Source organism: Protopterus annectens, chromosome 2.part0 (genome assembly GCF_019279795.1).
Source record: "Protopterus annectens isolate FY-2018-M chromosome 2.part0, PAN1.0, whole genome shotgun sequence".
Taxonomy (NCBI): domain Eukaryota; kingdom Metazoa; phylum Chordata; order Ceratodontiformes; family Protopteridae; genus Protopterus; species Protopterus annectens.
Window position 1 is genome coordinate 1,727,413,271 of NC_056728.1, and position 22,130 is coordinate 1,727,435,400.

At 35.4% G+C, this 22,130-nt stretch overlaps 1 protein-coding gene across 1 annotated transcript in view; it reads left to right on the plus strand.

The window, feature by feature from the left end:
- EPHA8 (EPH receptor A8) overlaps window positions 1-22,130 on the plus strand; it is a 2,987,396-nt gene that overhangs the window by 1,837,387 nt on the left and 1,127,879 nt on the right. The window contains exon 4 of the mRNA XM_044061766.1: window positions 5,912-6,067. Within this exon, the coding sequence (XP_043917701.1) occupies window positions 5,912-6,067 (156 nt within the window). The remainder of the gene's footprint in view (window positions 1-5,911; window positions 6,068-22,130) is intronic.

Genomic DNA, 22,130 nt, shown 5'->3' on the forward strand with positions numbered 1-22,130 from the left:
AGGTCTTTAACCATATAATAAAATATGGCATTTCTGACCTGCACTGGAACACTTCAAAAACTATTCTAATCCTAAAATCTAACAAAGACAAAACTGATCCCCATAATTATAGGCCCATTTCTCTAATAAACACTGATATTAAGATCCTAGCCTCTCTTCTGGCCAACAGGCTGAAAAAAGTCCTACCTACCCTAATCTCCTCAGAACAATCTGGTTTCATGTCACGCAGACATGCATGGGATAGTACATTGACATTGGATTCTCTTATTCAATTTTCCAAAAAAGAAAAAAATCCATATTACGCACTAACTTTTGATGCTTCAAAAGCATTCGACAGAGTGAACTGGAACTTCCTTTTTCAAACTATGACTTGTTTTAACATTCCTTCTGCCTTTTTAGACATGATTAAGGTTTTATACAAGAACTCATTCACCCGGCTTTATATCAACAAAACTCTATCTAAACCAATAAAGATAGTTAATGGTACAAGACAGGGATGCCCCTTATCCCCTTCCCTTTTTAATATATTTATAGAACCTTTCTTTTTGTACATCGCCCAGAACACCTTTCACATGATCCCTAAAATTCACAATACTAAATTACTTTTATCCGCCTTTGCAGACAATTTAATCCTCTACTTTCAATTACCTAATACTGATCTCATTAAAATAGTCAATTCTATCAATAAATTTTCGAAGGCCTCAGACTACCAGATTAACTTTAAGAAATCGCATATTTTTCCCATAAATCCTCTTGCCCATAAACCAAGTTTCTTTCCTAATTCTCCTTTTCATACAACCCTGAACGTTAAATATCTTGGGATACAATTTGAACATAACCAGTTATCTACATTTCAAAATAATATGATCAGAGTCTGGTCAGCAATAACGCTAGATCTCCGCAGGTGGGAGTTAATGAATCTTTCACCTCTATCCAAATCTGCGATAATCAAGATGAATATACTCCCCAGACTTTTATATCAGTTCAATACTACGGATCAGATAATCTCTAAATCTTTTTTTTCTAAAATTAACAAAGATCTAGCAAAATTCATTTGGTATCCTAAATCATTTAGAATCTCATACATTAAATTGACTTCTCCTAAAAACAAAGGGGGCTTAAGTCTTCCGAACTTTCAACATTATCATTCAATTATAAGTGCTAGTAGACTTTTACGTATTTCAAATTTGTCCCAAACTGCATATAATTCATACCCTAACTGGGTTAAACTCTGGTATCAATATGTTTTAACTAAGAAGATTAATCCTGCTGCTCTCCCCTTTCTCTCTCCAGAAGATACAGTTACCCTTAAATTACCTATTAGCCTAAAACATAAAATTAGCTCCTTCCAGGAGCTCCTAAAACTCATAAAGTTTGACAATGTCTTTTCACTACTACAACCTCTCCACCAAAATCCCAACATTAAATTGAATAACAAGTTTATTAACCTTTCTAACTTCCCTCTCATAAAAAACCTGTTAGTCTGGGATATCCTCAAACACAAAGATGAATCACTCACTAATGTCCGCACAATCTTTAAGGTCAAATTTAATTACTTAACTATCCTGCGGCAATTGCGTGATTTAGTTATTTCAAAATTCGCCCACATTTCAGCAAATAATCAAGATATAAATAAATTATATACAATTATACAAACTTTGTTACTCCCTGAAAAAATGCTCTCCAATTCATACAAACTTCTTAATTCCATAATCCAGGACTCTAATTGCCTCTTCTCTAATTACTGGAGCAACTACAACTCACAGTTATCAGAGAATCTGAAGCTCTCCGCCATTAAAAATACCTTAAACTTTTCCCCCTTTAAGAAGCTTTTTTATACCCAATTAATGATCAATAATAATGCGTACCACACTCCCCTCTTATTAAACAAATTTGATCCAACGAAATCCCCCTCATGCCCCTGCTGTTCCCACCCAAGAGCTGACCTTTTACATATTCTATGGTATTGCAGCTTCTCGCATAAACTTTGGACCTCACTAAAAGTTCGCCTACAAAAAATGGGATATCACAAATCAACTCTTTCCTGGGAACTAGCAATTTTTCACATTCCTACTAATACTCTCACTAGGTTTGATACACATGTTTTGGTCCTTTTATGCTCTCTTGTGAAATTTTACATTACTAAGAACTGGTTAGATCGATCTAAACTCTGTTGGAACAACTTCAAGGTGTTGGCTCGTACATTTATTTCAGCACAGAAATTTATTTTGAAAAATCCTAAGAAGACTGACCTCTTAAAGAAGGTCTGGGACAAGGTTCTTGATCTTATCAATTGTGAATACGTTTTCCTATATTATTATATAGGAGTGTAGACTTTTCTCCTCTATTTTTGTATTGATCCTGTTGAATTTCCACCATGGTATCATTTTGGTTAACATTTGTATATAATGTATATACTTTATTAAGGTTTTTTTTTTTTTTTTTTGTTGTTGTTTACTTTTCGCCTGTTACTCAGGCCAATATATACTCAGTCTTATGTCAGTTATCCTAATGTCATCTTATGTTTTATTCTGTTGTTATGATATGAAACAAATAAAACATTTTTTGAAAAAAAAAACTATATACATGCAATGTACTCTACAGCTTAAATTATCTCTACATAAAACAGCCACAGTTGAATGGTTTAAAGATATTTAATAATAATAAAAACACAAGACAATACTTCTTACTACACAGTGCTAGTCAAGACTTCACAGATCACAGAGAAATCCTTAAAATAATACTTTAGAAACGTTCTGACATCAATACAAAAAATGAATCTAATCTTCCTGTTTCCTAGCTATTTCTAAGAGAAAACACAGTTCTAAAATAAACTTACATATAGAGCATAGGCAGTGCTGGTGAGTTGGATGTTCTCAAGACAAATGCTAAATGCCCTTTGCTTTTTTCTCTTTAAATTGATAACACAGTGCTGCTTCACATTACACCATTCTTCATTTTCTGGTTTTCCCAGGCTAACAGAAACCCAGAGGTTAATAGCCCTTTTGATCTTGCAGCTGGTCAGGAAGCCAGAGCAATAAATACATGTACATTTTAGCCATTAACTCTGACCACAAAACAATAGGCAGAATGCCTTTATCTAGACATCTTGGCTCCGAGTTTTGACATCAAAGACAGTCATAAAATGCTTGACTTATCAGCTTTCTTACAGCAGAGTGCACTGTTGTTACACTTTTTTTTGCAGTTCAACATCCAATATAGTCTTTTCACATTTAAGAGAATAAGCCTGTAGCTTATATTAATATTTACAAATGACAGAATTATCTACAAATTCTATCTAGCTAGGCTGGCAGCCTTCACATATCTTCACAGTTTATTTAGCAAATGACTTAGTGTGTGTACTGTTTTATTTCAGTAATCCCTGTAGAAGTAAATAAGAAAACAGTATGCACGCTGACAAGTTTGAACAGTGTTTATGGTAACTGAGGAGAAATATACTAGTAATGGAACACTGGAGTAGCTGGGGAGGGGGCTGCTGCTGGAGAGGCAGGGGATTACAGACTATCCATTCAAGTAAAACAAAGCTCATCCCTGTCCATATTCAAATGCTACTTGGATCTAAGTATGGATAATACAAAATGCACACCAGGATTGCCCAACATGCCACTAATGGATAGAGGCAGTTCCTAAATGTTGCATCCCTTACATGGGTCCCATCAAATTATCTGTGGTATGATCACAGTTATTCTCACTAGGGCTATTGTACAATTATCACCCATGTAAGACCAATCAGGAAATGTTAATTCAAGCACCAAAAGGGAAATTTGCTAAACTTAAAATGTCCTCTAAGTGAACCTATGTTGTGTTAGTAAATAGTTTCTAAAAAAATTGCCATTTATTTAGATCACTAAGTGCCCCTCTCACTCTCCACCCCCCAGTCTACAACAGCTTCCAGTGTCTATGATATTTGTTCCTTGGTGGTAGTAGTAGAGTGTTGTCTGTGTAAATAAGGCAGTTGCTACACTGTCTCAGGATGCTCATATCAACCAGACTAGCAGAAGAAACCATAGGAAATTGTCCGTCCATGGTTGTCAGATCATAGGATCATAAAAGGTTGCTAGGTTATTGGCCCTGAGGCCCTTGTAAGCCTATCCAAGAGTTTAGCCCATGTTTAGATAACTCAGCACCCAGAGACTATGTCCAGCAGGGACACAGGTGGAATCCCAGGAGTTTTTTTTCTGTTTCCCATCCAGGATGTGCTTAAAAAGGGATAATGAGGTACTCTGTTTGATGTGGAGATGGAGTCTATTCCACAGATGAGGGAGTCTCTGGGACAAATTTTCCAGCCAACAAGTCCTATTGATATCACAGACCAGGTTGAGGTCACCTGTATGGGTTGCTCGATAGGAGCTTGACTTGCAGATATGCAGCAGTCCCATCAAGGTGGGGTCTGAGATTGCTTTGTATGCTACACAGAGGTCACCTCTGAGAAGTATGTATGAAATTGATGAGAGGGACAGGGCTTTTAGCCTATTTGTGTAAGGTAGGTGGTTGAGGCCCTGGATTCTCCTGGTGAGGAACCTCTGTAGTCTCTCCAGCTGCTGCATGTGCTTTGCGAGGTGCATGCCGAAGGGGGTGTTGTACTCAATAATTGGTCTTATAAGGGAAGAATCCAGTCATTTTATGGCCTCTTTGTCCCTGGATGAGATACCCTTACTTATGAGGTGGCCATGTAGAAAACTTTCTGTACAATGGAAGCAACATGGTGGTCAAAAGTCAGGTTGCTATCAACCTGGGTGCCCAAATCCCTCACTACTGATTGTGTACTTAGGACAGTGTTATTAATGTGATAATATGTGGGGCCATCACTCTCCCCAAAGGGGATGATGATGAATTTTTTGGCATTCAGCTTGAGGCCATGTTTCTGGCACCAGTCATTTGTTTGGATGAGACCCTCTTGGAGGACATCATAAATCTGTGAAAAAGAGGTCAGTGATAGTAGAGTGGGTACTATCTGAGAAGAGTACCTATAGGTGTGAGTAGGGCTGGATAAAATCAATATAATAGCTGCAAGTGAGGGCCTAACTTACACAGGAGAGCTGGTAAGGGAAAAATACAGCTGTGATACCTTGCAAAGTGTTAAAATAGTGCAGTAGCTGTGCGTGACATGCAACAAGCACAAACCCATGCAAATGCGGGGTTTAAATGCCACAAAAACAAAATTAAAATGGAAACACTGGACTTGACCAATCAACGCTTGTCCCTGAGCTCTTAACGAAACACCCTATACCAGACCAATTCCAACCATCACTTACTCCCACTAAGTGCAGTCAGGCATTGGCCAACACAAGGTGACATAGCAGGAACACAGGAATCACGCAAACAGATCTGGATAGAGCAAAATTTGTAACCAGACTATGCTAAAGATATTTCAACTCTGTTAAGGTCAATCTAGCACTGGAAAATGGTACAGACGGGTTTAAGGATTGTTTTGTATGGCATAAAGTGGTCAGTGGGGTGCCACATTCCTGTATTGTGTGTGCTTTGCATATAAACCTGTAATTTAGTTTAGCTTTTAGTAATTGATATTGGTGGTCAATGAGGGATTTTTATATCTTTGACAATCCACCAAGAGTATAGATAAATATTGATTGTGCAACCAGTGTGTGTGTGTGTGTGTGTGTGTGTGTGTGTGTGTGTGTGTGTGTGTGTGTGTGTGTGTGTGTGTGTCTGTGTTTATTTCTCTTCTGTTTCCCCATGAATTTGGCAGTGCTGTGAGAAACATATAAAGTACAGAGGGAAATTAGAAATTGTAACTTTTGCACACAGGAAATCATTGTGACTCAATAACAGTATTTTTATATTTAGCATTTATGTATATTTATGTATATTTATTATTATATTTTTATTCAGAAATTTATTCAGAAAGCAATTCATTTTTGTCTTTCAGCTTGCAAGCTAGACTTCTACAAGTCTGCAGCTGGGGAGCAGTTGTGCCTGAAATGCCCTCCACACAGTTTCTCAGATTTTCCAGCTTCAACCTTCTGTCCTTGTGAAGCAAATTACTACAGAGCAGCTTCTGATCCAGTCTCTGCTTCTTGTACCAGTGAGTGCCTTCCATTATTTTTTCCTTAAGGCTAGAATGCAGTCAGTGAGTCTTGCTTTGCAGACAGTTTATACCTTAACAGTGTTATAATTCTATTTCAAGGACAGGATTACTTTTTAACATTTGTTCACCAGGATGTAAACTATAGGGTTAACTGGAGATATTTGCTTATTTTAACAGGAAATACAGAAAACAATCTTTCATGTAATTCATTAACACAAGTAATTTTTGTTAATGTGGTGCCAAATGAAAAACATTTCCTTTGGTACACACTTCCATAAGAAATAATTTTTGAAAACTTAAAGGCAATGATCTAGCCAAGTGTTAAACAAAATTAAAAATATGAAAGCGTTATTTTGAAGTAATTTTATGTCATCTAGTTGTAAAGAAACCTAAAACATTGTCACTCTGTAATGTTTGTCATCAAGATATGAAGAAATAAGACCTAATTATTTTATAGTTAGTTGCAGAGTAATGGAACGTACATTCCATTTTCCTTGAAGAATGGAGCAGACTGGGATAAAATATGTATAATGTCTGCTGGGGAACTGAAACGTATTCAAAAGTTCTATTAGTGTTAATTAAAATCTCAGAATAGCTATTGCATATCAAATGTAAAGGTGAGCTTAAATGTGAAAAAGAAAAAAAAATGATTTTGGAAGCAATGAACTTCAGATATTCTGCTACCTGACCCTCTGAGATAACCTGTTGTAACCTCACTGCTGAGATCAAAATCCATGAAGTCTAAAACAGAATATTGACCTGGTGACAGAAAAGCCAGTCGAACGTATATGTTAAAGGGAGCACAGGCATAGCTAGCATGGATTTGTCATGAGTACCAGGTAACAGGAGAACAAACAAATTTGTAACTAAACCATAAATTATGGTAAAGGTGTGGACATTATTCCATGTTGTAGTTTACAACGTAGTCTACTATACCTTTGATTATGCTTGTTTTATAGAGAAATGAGGCAGCATTTCTCCAGTACAAGACATAAGTTGTAAAAAGACATGTCCCTCTCCTCTTGGTGAACATGTGCTAAAATGATTTTAGCTTAAGTGTCTAATCTCTCATAATATTACTCTTTGGTGATATTCAGAGATAACAATATATTGTGCCATTAATTATCTGATTAACCTAAACATTAAAAAACAAACAAAACAGATTCAAAACACACTAGGCGTCCAGATTCAGTTATCACACCATTTTAATGTCTATTGTATTTGGTACTGGAATTTCAGAGTGCATCCATTACAGCTCAGTTAGCTGTGAAGTAGCTACATTTCATAAATGTGCATTGCTATTTAGTATACATTTGTTAATGAATTATCTGCAATATCAGTATAGCTTTCCAAGTGCATTAACAATCATGTGTATGCTATTTATGACATCCCTGCCTAAATCCTTCTGCACCTCATCTGTTTCTGAGAATATAGCTAAATGGATAATACACATAATGAGGTGCTTATGATCCATTGTGGGCAGCTCTGTAAGTTCTCTGTTTATTTTGATCTAGCTAGCATGTCCTGGGTGAACTCCAGCCTGAGAATCCGGCTTTGTGTTGTTGGTAAGGTGTTCATTTTACTCTTCTTACTTCTCCTACAACTATGAAAAGGTTACGAGTTGTATAAGAAGCTAACAAAAAGAACGCCTTGTTGACATTTCACTGGCGCTCTGTGATTTTGGTGTTGACAATATAGAGGAGAAGACCGTGGTCCAAGGCGTTCTTTTTGTTTGTTTATTGGAGTTTTAGAACTGCCATTCTGCTGAATTATTTGTATAAGAAGCTGCTATCTCAGATTTGTGCCACCGATAATGCCTTTCTGTCCAATCACACTGTGACAGGACTTTAACCAAACACCATCCCCTTACAATGGTCTGAGACTGTCTCAAGATTTCTGACAACACCTGTCCTCCTTGCTTACCATTCAGTATAGTCTTTTTCTCTGATACTAGAACAAACAAACAACACCAGTAACTACTGAATATGTGAACTGGTGACATGATGTTTTGACATGAAGCTGATTCCATCACATAGGCAGTTCCATCCTTTTTCTAGTACAAGCTGCTACAATATGAGGGGCAGTTTTAATGAACTCCATCTGACTGCCACACATGAAGCAGTAATAAATCATAACTTCTAGGGATCTGCCATTTATTGCTGAATGACTGTTCATGGTTTTCTCCTTCTTTTAGTCTCTAACACTAATGTAATCTCTACTGTTACACCATTTTTTTCTTCCAGGGCTATACTTATGTCCATATAAACCTTATTGTTAGACACTGAAGCATGCTTTTATTTACAAGCTTAAGATGCATTTGTTCCCTATTAATATACATGCAACATGAGCTGTATAATTGCTTGCCATTCATGTCATTTTCTGTGTACCACTTTACTGGCTTTGCTACCACTGTATTGACTATCTTACCTTGTACTGTGGGATGGGTGAATACTCTCTGAAAAATCTGTAATTGGAAATGCTTCTACTTTGTATTTCATTAAGTAGTCATAGCTACACCTACCGTACTTTGATACCTCCAATATTCTTGCACTAGCCAAGGCATTCTCATGCACAGCTGCAAACCACACATCAACACTCTCACATTTGCAACAGCTTGTGTAGGTCTGAGAATACACAACAGTTTTGTATAAAAATGTGGAACATGCAGCTTCTACCATTTTCAAGTCCATTTGCTTTTATTTTCTGAGCATCGATCACAAGTCAGCTACATTTATTGCACCTGCATTCTATAAATGAGCATTCATGATTAACCAGTATTTATTAATACATTTTTGTAATAATTCATCACAGTCTTATCAGTGTTCCTTCAGCAATGTGGCTATGAATTGCCTCTGACATCTAATAATTTGGCAGTTCCTGGTAGCAAAACACTCTTGTGTGACCAACTTGTACACATGAAACAAACTCCCTTTTGCCTGTGCTAGCCTGTACAAAGATCAGTGCTGATCTCTACAGACCCATTTACCAAACGAAATGTAATCAGCTTGTAAGCTGCATGTGGACTTATTATCACTGGCCTTTTTTACTGTCCATGCCACCATTTCCATTTTACCATTTCCAGTTATTTAATCCAGGGCCATCCTTTTGCTCAAACTGAAATATTAAGATATCAGTGTTTCTGTACTTCTTTTACTAATGCCCAGTGATTTACTGGTTTACATTTTATTGCTTCCAGTGCTTTTTTAAATCCAACTGAATATGTCCAGTCCAGTGTCCTATAAATGAATTACATCTTCCTGTAATAATCCAGGGTATATGTTCTATGTTAGCAACATTATCTGCTTTCCTCTAAACCAGTTATGGAAACACTCTTGATCAAAGTATAATTTCTCAAGGTCAGTGTTGAATGAGTGTTAAATCATTCAAAATTTCCAGGGGTAACACAACTATTTTTTTTTCCTTTCTTGAATCACCTAGTATGTATACTACTAGAATGTTAAGTTCATATGCTCATCAGACTTTTCAAACATGGTTGGCAAAAGCCAGGCCCATCTCATCCCAAATCATTTGAATCATTGGATCAGCATCCATTCCCACTTGCTTTTCCATGGAATTATATGAGTTAAACAGCAAAATACCAACTAGAAGCAACACTTTCACAATAGCATTTCCTCAGATTTTCCGATTTAACACAATATTTATTGCTCAGTTTAAAGAGATAAAAATCACATAATGTATGGCATCATCAAATCAATAAATAAATCAAAAATAATCTATTTCTTTAAAGTTCTGTTTTTAATAGGTTTCAACAAATACAAATCATTTAATCCAGTTGAAGAATTAGAGTTAAATTCAATAATCCATTTATACTTATAGTTTTTCTGTTGGGCATCTTAAATCTGTGCCCCTTTTCTTAAATGAATGTTTGTATCACATAGAACAAAAGTCACGCTGCATCCCATACTTAATGGTATGCTTAGCTAATGCACTAATCTTCGTATTTTTCTTAATATCATATATATGTTCATTAATTCATTCCATTAGTGTTCTGTTTTTTTTTTTCAATTTTAGAACATGAAGCATAATTTGTGATTACTCAAGTAAACTACAACTTCAAAATTACAATCAGCAAAGATAAAAAAAAAATTCAACAACTGCATTCTTTGCAAGGATGAGTTCCCAGTCTATGTGAAATAGTTTTTTTTCCTGTTTCCTATTACACAATTATCTTTTTAATTTTTTCTAATTTCTAAATGAAAAAGATGACACATGCCCCACAATTTTGCTTATTTCACTGTTAACAGTTAAAATATCCCAGTGCTTTCTAAAGATGCCACAAACAGCAATCGCATTATTAGAATAATATAAGTTAAACAAAGCCTAAGCTGTTTGGACTTTTTAACATGCACATTGTTCTCTCTACAACCAAAAAGGGGCAGCTTCAGTGTTTCTATGTGTAAGTGGAATGCATCATCAGTTTTTCCTCCTGTCCTACAAGCAAATCAATCAATTTAGGAAAAAAAGGCAGAGATTTAATATGTTCAGCAGAAGAAAGGGGTTATAAATGGATTACTGGATTTAATTCTACTTATTTACCTAGATTAAATGATTCATATTCTTAAAGCCAATTTTAAAAATAGAACTTTAAGAAAATATATTTTTTGGTTAATTAATCCACTTGATGATGCCATATATCACATGATTCTAGCTCTTTAAATTGAGCATTATGCATATTTTTGGTTACTTTATTGATTCAATGATGTCATACATATGTGATCCTAGCTGTTTAAATTAAGCATTATGGATTGTGTTAAATAGTGAAAATCTGATGAAGCACTGTTGTGAAACCACTAATTTATCTTGCATAGATTCTGGCTGAAATGTTGCTGTTAAACTCATTTGTTATCTGCTTCAATTCATGCACTAATCCTTTCGATTTTTAGTGTATTTGCATGAGCTCATTCTATTATGCAGTATATGAAACTGTGTAACACAAAAGGCATTTTTCTAGGAGGAAAACAAAATTAACTAATGTATCAACATTGTTTATTATTATTTAAGCCTTTAAAATGCTGTTGTTACTGTTCTATGTCTGTTTAATACTCTGTACTTAGCTCCTAGAGTCAGAAAAACATTTGCTGTGCTATTACCATTTCTAATAAGTAGGGGGCTAGTGGCAGGACTCTACCAACATCCACTCCCACCTCCAACTGGGTGAGCTAGTGTCACTCACTCACTTCATCTCTTTACAGTGAGCTGCTTAGCCTCTAGATCTGTTGGACATCCTTCAGCCATTTAGTGGAAAATCATAAATATAACACGAAAAACAACATAATATAGTCTTTTTATTAGCTTGTTTACTGGCTTGCTTGTTTTTGTTTCACATTTATCAAGTGCTGTTTTGGCTAACAAACTGAAAAAAAGGCAAAATAAATAAATGTAGCAAATGTAGACATATGTCCTGTCCTCCCAGATTTATCTTATTCAATGCCACATTCATCTCTCTTGAGTATAATGAATGTGTACATATTGGACACCTTAATAAGCAAATGTGATCCACTCAGGCCTAAAAGCAAATCTTGCTACCCTAAAACTTCCTTATATAACCTTTTCCCATGAAGTGGCTAGTAATGTACTAGCAATATGACTGTGAGCTCCCAAAGTTTGTGGATATTTGTCAGCCAACCTCTTCCAGTCCAGGATTAGCCTCTTTCAAACCTGAATTGCTATAAGGAAGTTGAATCAGGAACAGTATATTTTTTACCTTTAAATATTATTTTCAAGTTAATGTTGACATTCAGCAGCTCCATCAATATTACTTTATCTCAAAGCCATAATCTAATTGACTAGAGAGATCCTTAGAACTTTTACAGTTTCTTGATTGTATGACACCACAGGTACCTGTTTATTTTACAACAGAGATTTTTGATTACAAAGAATAGTCTTGTGCAATAGTTGAAAAAACAGAGACTAATAAATTAGAGGTGGGAGATTATTTAGATTGGAATGATATATTACTAACTGGAGATTCAATTATTAAAGGAAATGATGTTCACATTTGCCCAGAGGATAATGAAGAACTAATAATGTTATGCCTTCCATTATCAAGAATAAAGGATGTGAGTAGGATCTTAGGATCCCTAAATAAATGAAAGTGTGGAGTTATTTTTATTCTTGTTATTGAAAGGGATCTTATCTTTATGTACTCACCAACAGTTAGTAGGGAATACTTAGCCCTCTTAGACAGCATAGCTCGTATAAGTGTTTGGACATATTTTCTACAAATCCTATATAGAAAAGTGAGGGAGGACACCATTAATTAAATTATTTATGAAATAATTCTCATTTTAAAAAGTGTGAATATATGAAGTATTCAAGCCTGTTTTGGATCGTATGTGTTTTTGAACAAGAGGGACTCCACTTATCAAGACAAGGGAAGATAATTTTTTGCAGCTGATGTGTTTCTATGTTTGATTCACGCTAGATAGTATTTTAATAGGTCTAAAAATTAACAGTTCATGGACAGAAAGATTTGACTTTTCTATGTGTTGTTGCTCATGGAAGGAGCATTTGCAATAAAGGCTTCTTTATTGGAAAATATACAGCATTTTCATAACATTAATGAAAAAAAGATGTCACTGTCAGGAATAAAGCATTTTCATTTCAGTTCATAAAAATCCAAACAAAAATCCACGAATACAGCAGCACGGCTTCAGCTAGATAAAGCTTTAATATTGACAAAGAACACAAAAAGAAAAAAACAAAGTAGGTCAGTTTTTTTTTTCTCTGTGTGTTCTTTGTCAATATTAAAGTGTTTTCGAGCTGAAGCCATGCTGCTGTATTTGTGGATTTTTGTTTGGATTTTCATAACATTGATGTTGTTATTGCTTGTGAACAATGGTTAAAGAGCAATGTCTAGAAATCAGTTCTGCCAGGGTGTAAATGGTTTTACTGTAATAAACATTCTAATAAAAAGATCAGATGGAGGGGTTATAATACAGGTTAAAGACTGCTATTAGACCTGTGATTCTTAAATCTTTCATGATAACACTAATACTGTAGTGTAGCAAAATGATGACCCTGCAGCTGGTATCAATTGCTGAAGAGGATAGACCACCAATGACAAATTCTGATGACCTAGAGAAATGTATGCATTTATCTCATAAAACACAGGAAGGGAATGATAATAGTTGGGGACTTTTACTTAACAGATGTAGCCTGGAATAATATTGAATCTACAACACTAATAAATAAAGACATTATTTACAAAATATGTGCAAGAACAACAATTGCTACTTACCAAAAAAGAGAAAATATTGGATATTGTTTGTGTTTCTAAGGAGTTGATTGTTACCTCATGTGAAATTTTACTATATTTGATATAGGATATTTATGGGGTTAAGGTCAAACTACTGTTAAGAGAATTCTGCCAAACTGAGATCTAAACTAAAACCAGAAGATTAATAAAATAGTACATGGAAGTAAAACCCTAAGTCTAAAATTAACTGCAGTGAACACTCCATGGAATGATGACAGAAGAAAAGTGGCAAGCTTAGAAAAAGAAATGATCTGAAGTGTTAAAAAAATGTTTAATGTTATATCTAAGCAGGCAAAGTTAAAAGAAAATATTTCCAGAAGAACAAGACACTTAATCAAAATGGCATGTACAAATATAAAAAAAGAAATCAGATCAAACTATAATGCTGAAAACTGAAATAAAAAAAACTACACATACAAATTAAATATTGCATAATGCAAAATCATTAAAAATGTTGAAGAAAGTGTATATAAAGGTATTGATCATAATAGGAAATTATTCTAGTGATACCCAATATGTGATAGGAGTAGAGACATACAGATAAATATATTTTTATAGATTTTTTTATTTTTTCAGATACACTGCAGATCGTAGATATCTTTGCAAAATTTAATGCAAAACAGTTTGGTTCAACAGAGGATGGGGTAATAGGAACAGCCAAGTAATTTCAGATCCTGAAATTAATTTAAATTATGTTGAAAAAGTACTGGGGGAAATTAGACCATAATAAAGCACAGATGGGATGTAATTAGCAACAACAACCTGAAACACTTCAGGGATAACTTAATATGCCATTGCATTTTTTATTCTCTAAGTCATATAAATGTGGATAGATTCCTCAAAAGAAATAAGCCCAGCTTTAAGAAAATGAAGAATAGGACAAAACCTAGAATTATAAAGAACCATAAAGTCTATTCTGTTGCCAGGAAAATAATGGAGAAGGTTATTTTGGATACAAACTATAAAGGTTGGAGCTTAAACCCTATATCAGCATGCATATGTTGAAAACAGTTTTATAACTCTCTGTAACATGATGTTCTATAATAATATATAAACAGCTATATGTGAAAAATTATGTTGTGGTACACTTTATGCAGACCTATCTTCAGCCTTTGAGAATTTCAATCATAAAATGATAATCAATAAATAAAAATAGGTATAATGTTAATACTGATCGGATGAATAGCTGCAGAGGTTAAAATAGGATAGGGGAAGTGTCATTCATCAATAAGTTGGGTGAGATTCATGATTACAATCAAGGTATCCCATAGGGATCTTTCCTGGGCCAATACTTATTTAATTTTTATTTTACTCATTTATATTCTTCACTTGAGGTGTATACAGATGATTTAAATATGGGAAAATGAATATATCTGTTATCAGCACGGCACGTTTGCAATACAAATTGATTTAAGGGAGGAATTGAGCATAGGACATTAGGTTAAGAAATATATCATCATATGAGATTTGGAGACATACACTAAAGGATTAATGAAACATACAGTAACTGAAAATATGGATTAATTTTAGGATCTATCTATACTGACAGATCCAGCTTGTTTGATTGATCATGTCAACCAAATGGTTGTTGATTATAACATTATAGGCTATGTAAACATTTATAAAGGCTATGAAAGTATAAATGACAAAAGTTTTATTTTAAAATGAAATTGCAACAAAGGCAGAGTATAGAATGTTATTACTAAAATCTTATAATAAACAGACAAAACAGAAAATAATGAAATAACTAAATCTGAAAGAGTACAGCAGAAATATCCCACAGGCATTTATGTATTCCAAAGTACAAATTAGCAGGGAAGATGAAAAAAATCTGAACTGGCACAGTGTCTTATATAAATTTTTAAGAGGAGACCTTATTCTGGTATACAGGGCATTTAGACACGTCTACCTCTGGGAATGCTTATTTTTATTGAACTGTGGCAGGAAATCATTGGGAAACCTGTGTAGGAGATTATATAGGAATGAGATATGTACTAAATGGTTCTCTGAGAGTGCAGCCAATCTCTGGAATAAACTGAATTATAATAAGGCAAACACTAGTTTACATATGTTTAAGAACATCTAAGACATATTTCATTGGGATGACTGTTTTTGTAAATTGTTAGACTAGAAAAGCATCATTGCTGATGGCTGAAATATGTGTAGTGTGTGCATGCATGTAAGTGTACACTATATCTATCTAAATGTTAAAGCTGATTTTCAATGTGCAATGTTTTGGAAGAAATGACTGTTGAACTGCATTTGCCATCTGGATATTGGTATTACCCATTTGCTAATTTTACTTTCAATTTAACAAAAGTTTGAAACCATACATTCAATGATACGATATTTGAAGAAGTGCATTTTTGGATTTTGATAGTAAACTCATATATACAGGTCTACTTTAAAACATTGAAATCTCATAATGTTGAAATTCATAACATTGAGATCATAACATCAAAAATTCAAAACACTGAAAATCCAAAACAATGAAACTTCAGAACACTGAAACTTAGCTTCATAACATTGAAAACTACATTGCATATGTAAATAAGATCCCCTCCACCTATAACAACACTTAACTAACAAACACACTTTTGACTACGTTTCTGCAGGGGGGCAAGCCCATCTGCACCCCTCATTCATGTAAATTAAATATACAAACTCCAAGATCACACTACAGTGGAAAAAAGTTAATTTCCTAACCTCAGTGTATTTTGAATCTCATAATGCTGAATTTTAAGTCATAGACGTGATGTGGGTTTCCCTTCACCTGTGACTTGCTTGTGATAAAAAGCATTACTGTAACTTAAATGGCTGACTGTCAGAATACCGATAGTCATGTAGAAAGTAGTGCTGTAGTGTTTTTAAATCTAGGTATGTCTCTTTACATTTTTATGGGAAGTATCTAAAGTAATATGGCAGATGTTTTTTGCATTCCCAGCAGTAGTGGTGATGTGTTGAGTACTGAAAGGCAAGAAAAAGGTATATGCCCTTTTCCCCATTGTATTGCAATTCTGGAGATAGTATATATATATATTTATATATGTATATATATATATATATATATATATATATATATATATATATATATATATATATAGGGGGTGTGGGGGGCACAGCCCCAACATTGGGGGGTGTTGGGGTGTAGCCCCCACTACAAGTTTGGTTTTATATTGTCCGGTTTCTGTTGACAGGGTAAGTAGTTTTTAAGTTCTGGAAAGAGTTAGTCATTGGTGTGTAAGTGTGCATGTCTATGGTTTAAAAATTTAGTATTTGGAAATTCAGCATTGCAAACTTTCAGTAAAATGAGATTCAGTCAAATGAGTTTTCAGTATTTTGAAAATTAGGTATTGTGGTCTCAGTCAAATGAGTTTTCAGTCACATGAATTAACCCCTCCCAGCTACCTTGTGTAAATATTTGCTTTCCAATTTTATTTTATTTTCAATAGTGACAGCAACAGCAACAAATCAGGCTGAATCCAAACCAGTTTCAGCTACAAAAGGCTTCTTCAATGAACTGAAACAAGCACATTCATTGACATTAAATATTTTGCATCATCTAATGCTCCAAACAAATTCAAAATATAAATTATATGGCAGAATATTATGAACACTGTATGTACCTTCCAGGATATAACGCTACCCTAACCAGATCATTAAATCTAATAATTATAAAAGTAACTAAAATTTAGACAAGACAAATGCCTTCTTATAACATTTCTTGGCTACAAGAGAGCTCCTGATACCCCTTGTTAAACCAATCTATAAAGTGCAAAATACTTATATTTATATTGCTGGTGCTTAACGCCACCTAGGAGATTTAAAGTTAACTTAGAATGTTTACTCTTGCTTGTTAAATACCACTGTGAAAAAAAGCCACTTGAAATTAAACATTTAACATACATAGTATGCATATATAACCATGCCCTGCCACTAAGCTATCTCAGTAAGCAAGAATTCAATTTTGTATGGCTGTAGTAATAAATTGGTAGAAAGTATGTACCTTTTCTGAAGAATTATTGCCTTTAAATATTATGCATCCTCTAGTATGCCAAAAAAATTCAAAACACAAATCATATTGCAAAATACCATGAACATATAATTTAGTAAAAAAAGAACATTTCTATAACCTTTTTTGATATAAGAACAGCTCAGGAGGCACATATTAAACTTGACTTTAAATATATTGCATACTTTAGAGAGCAAAACACATTCAAACCAAAGTATATACTGCAAAATACTATGAATGTGTAATTTAATAAAAAGAAAACCTTATAACATCTCTGAGCTATGAAACAACTCCTAATGTCACTGTGTAAACCAATGCAATAAATCACAAAATACATGCTGTATTTATATAGCTGGTAAAAAACATAAGAAATTCAACTTTTTCCATACATGTGTACATTTAGCTGTACAATGCCAGGTCCCTCACAATATTTGCACACTCAATTTGATATGGATATAGTAGCAACTTAGTAAAAGGAAATATCTTTTATAAATAGTTATTGCCTGGGAAACAATGCTAATACTCCTCTTAGAAGCAGTGCATAGCATACTAATAGCAGGTAGTATTTCTGTGGCTTGACTATAGAAACTTCCTTCCTTTCTCCTTCCTTTCTGTGAAGTGAAACTGCCAAAGAATTTAAATCCTCCAACTAGGGTAGAAATATTGATCTTCCTGAATGCCCTCAAACAATACCATTCCTCCACCCAGTGTTTGGGTGGTGAAATAACAACTAAAACCATTTCTAATGCTACAACATTTTAAGTCTTTGTGGGTTCAGGGCTCCCAAATGCAAAATCAATTTTCTTTCCTGCTAGTCAATGATTTTTTTGTTTTAGGTAAAAATGATTAGCCCATCTAATCCCGATTATGTCATTAGCAATAACTTTAAGTTGTGCTTGCTGAGGAATACCCAAATGTTTAAAAAGTGCATTTCATTCTTTATGACATCTTATGTCTCTGAGCTGTAAGGATTTTCTTTGGTGAAACTGACAGCTGTTTTTCCACTCATAAAAGGTGCCAAATGCGCACATATTGCTTAGTAAATCATATATTGTGTACAACAATAAAACAATATCTAGTATCATAAGTTCTTGGGCTGTTAACTGTATTAAATATTTTTAGTTTTAAATACCAGTCTACAACAGCTACATTGACCACAGCAACTGCAACCATTCCAATCAGAATTAGGGATATCATCTATACCAGGCTGTTTATAGTGCAAAAAGACCTGTGACAATTATCTCAGATTTCTATGTGCAAAACTGCATTGTGGTGTAGCAATAATCAAAATAAAAGTCTAATGTTAATAAATGCCTATATTTATCCACTATACATTCTTAATATGTTTAGTATTAGTCCAAAAAGATACAGTATGATATAGCTCAGTTGATTTATCAATACCTCAGATTTTTCCTTGTAAGTAAGGGTCCATTCTCTTTCCGTATTTTCAGCCCCGGATATGGCTGTTGCAGTGCTCGCCTTACAATATCTCCTATATTAGAAATTGTCAGATTCTCACTCCAACTCATAACTGTCACTGCAAGGTCTCCATATTCTTAAAAACTGAGATGTGGCTATGTTTTCAATCATGAACCTAAGCTGACAGCTTTTAGTGTACAACTGAGGATTTCGATGAAATACTTTTTGTACAGAGTTGTTTTACTGAAACATCTGGCATCTTGTGATATTAATATCTAAAACATGCATGATAAATAAATCTATGCTTTACTGTGAAACTGATTTCCATGTTATTGCAGCTTATCGTAATCAAGTGCTCCATTCTTTACACACACTTACAAACACACACACACACACACACACACACACACACACACACACACATATATATATATATATATATATATATATATATATATATATATATATATATATATATATATATAAAATCTTTTTTAGGTGGTGTTCCAAAGCAGCAAACAAATGCAATCTGGGGGTCATGCTGCTCAATGCTAGAAGTCTAAATCTCAAAATGCACTTGCTTGAAGCACTCGTTAAAATGGAGAACATAGACATTTGTCCTGTAACAAACAGAGACCTGGTTTAAGACAGCAAAAAGCACCCGTGCACTACCAGGCTATAACTCATTGCACACCATTCGGCCCCAGAACTTGGACTGAAGCTCCAAAGGCAAGGATGTTTCCATATTCATAAAAGATGTGCACACCTCCAGACTGGTAGCCCAACATAACACATCTGAGATACATCAGCTGCAGCTAACACTGGGTAAGATAGTGATTCAGGTCGTAGCCTGATATAGGTCCCCAACCATGTCCCAAGACTCACACTACATGTTTCTAAGCACCATGGAGAATATATGGGTCCAACCTAACACTCTCATACTGGGCGACTTCAACTACCCCTCCATTAACTGGGAAAACTACTCATGTACCAATACACTTGCCCAATGCTTTCTGGAGTTCATTAATTCCAATGCCCTGGACTAGCTCGTTCTTACCCCCACTAGAGGTAGCAACATCCTTGACCTGGTCATTACTAACATGGGCGACCGTTGCTCTACACCAATAGTAAACTCCTCCCTGGTTAGATCTGACAACAAACTAATCACCTTGGAAATCCACAACCCTCTCACCCCCCCCCCCCACCACCCCAAAGGTAACTACCATGAAAAACTTTGCCAAAGCTAACTTTGGGCTCCTAAAAGCAGAGGTGGCTAATTTCACAGGACCCATGCAAATGGAGAATGCCAGATCATACACCGATGCACTGTATGAACACATACAAAAATGCATGGATCTCACCATACCCAATAGAACCAAGGCACTCTCCTCAAAAAAAGGAAGCCAATCTGGTGGTCCCCTGCCATAAAAAAAATTCTACAACAGAAGGAGAAAACTGATGCAGAATAAGGTGAAGGCCCAAGACTAGAAAAACTCCCTTAACAGCCTCAACAGAAGGTTGAGATCCCTCATCAAATCCTCTAACGCTAGCTATGAAAACAGAATTGCACCAGATAGAAAAGACAAGCATAAGGCCTTCTATAGTTATGAAAAGAATCTCCACGGCAATACCCAGATTTGTGACTGCACAATGGTACCTCCTATACTGAGCAAACAGATATTGCCAATATCCTGGCCAACAGATTCAGTGCCAACTTTACCCCTCTTGTCCCCCCAAAGGACCAATCACAATACCAGTAGATTGCCAGCCACCCAGTATTACTGCTGCACAGGTTAACAGAGCACTGTCCAAGGCCAAGGAATACAGCTTCTATAGGACCTGACAATATCCCCAGCTGTGTTCTACATGAACTACATAGTGAACTGGCACCTCACCTATGTGCCCTGTTCAATCATATCCTTACCTCAGGCTTTGTCCCTACCAAATGGCGCACTGCTACAGTCATCCCTCTCCACAAGGGAGGAGAGACTACAGACCCTGGGAACTATCGTCCCATTAGCCTGAAGAGTCTGATATGCAAAGCTATGGAATGCATCATCATGGACCTAATAAACAAGGATATACGGAATCTCCAAACTCTGGATCCTACACAGTTTGGTTTTGTGAAAGGTAAATCATGCCTGCTCAACTTGGTTGACTTCTTTGAGTCAATTACCAGAGCTATGGATGATGGCATGGTGGTCCATACAGCCTACCTTGATCTGGCCAAGGCCTTTGATGCCATTCCCTACTCAGGAATCATAGAAAAACTCACTAAACTAGGCATCGACCACTATATCACTAGGTGAGTTGCAAACTGGCTCACAGATAGAACCCACAGTGTGGAAGTAGCTGGCTCCAAGTCAGACTGTTGACCAGTCACGAGTGGAGTCCCACTGGGTCTGGTTCTGGGTACTCTCCTGTTTGGTATCTACTTCTCTGAAGTCCAGGCCAACACAAAGGGAATCTGGCTGACAAAGTTCCTAGATGATTGCAAGTTGGGAGCTATTATTAACTCCCCAAGTGATGTTGACATCCTACAGAAAGGCCTCAATGAGACCAATGACTGGTGCAAGAACCATGGCCTTAAGCTCAATACCAAAAAAATGTGTCATCATCCCCCTTGGGAAAAACCTGGTTCCTTTGAATTACCACATTGATGGTATTTCACTGAACACAGAAGGTGTTATAAGAGATCTAGGAACACAGGTTGACAGAAACCTCTCTTTTGACCACCACATTGCCACTGTGGTCCGAAAGTCTTTCTATATGGCACATCTCATTACAAAGGGTTTTGTCTCCCTCTACTCTTCCCTCATTAGGCCACTTGTCGAGTATAATGCTCCATTTGGCTTGGACCTCACTAGACACCTGCAACAACCGGAGAGGCCACAAAAGTACCTCATAAAAAGGATCAAACAAAATGAATCCACTTAGCCTTGCCAAAGTCCTGAAAAAAAAAAAATAAAAAAGACAATAAAGACCATCTGATGAAGGGTGTAACCCAAAAGCTAACCTTTTTTTTTTTTTTGTCTTGATTTGATTACTTGCTTTTTTTGTTTTAAAGTTTTTTAAGTTTTTTTTAGCAGCAAGCAGCAGTGTCCTGCCATCTTTTCTTCTGTCTCATAAAAAGGATCATAGGCCTTAAACACTTGTCCTATATGGACAGACTCAAAAAACTCCAATTATTCTCTGTCTCATATCAACTACTTAGAGGCGATCTCTGCTTGACTTACAAAGCCATGTCTGACCCAGCTCTGTTAGAAATGCTACATCTAAAGAAATCCCATTCCCTCCACACCAAATGGTCCAGAGACCTCAACCTTATTACCACAATCAAGAAAACATGC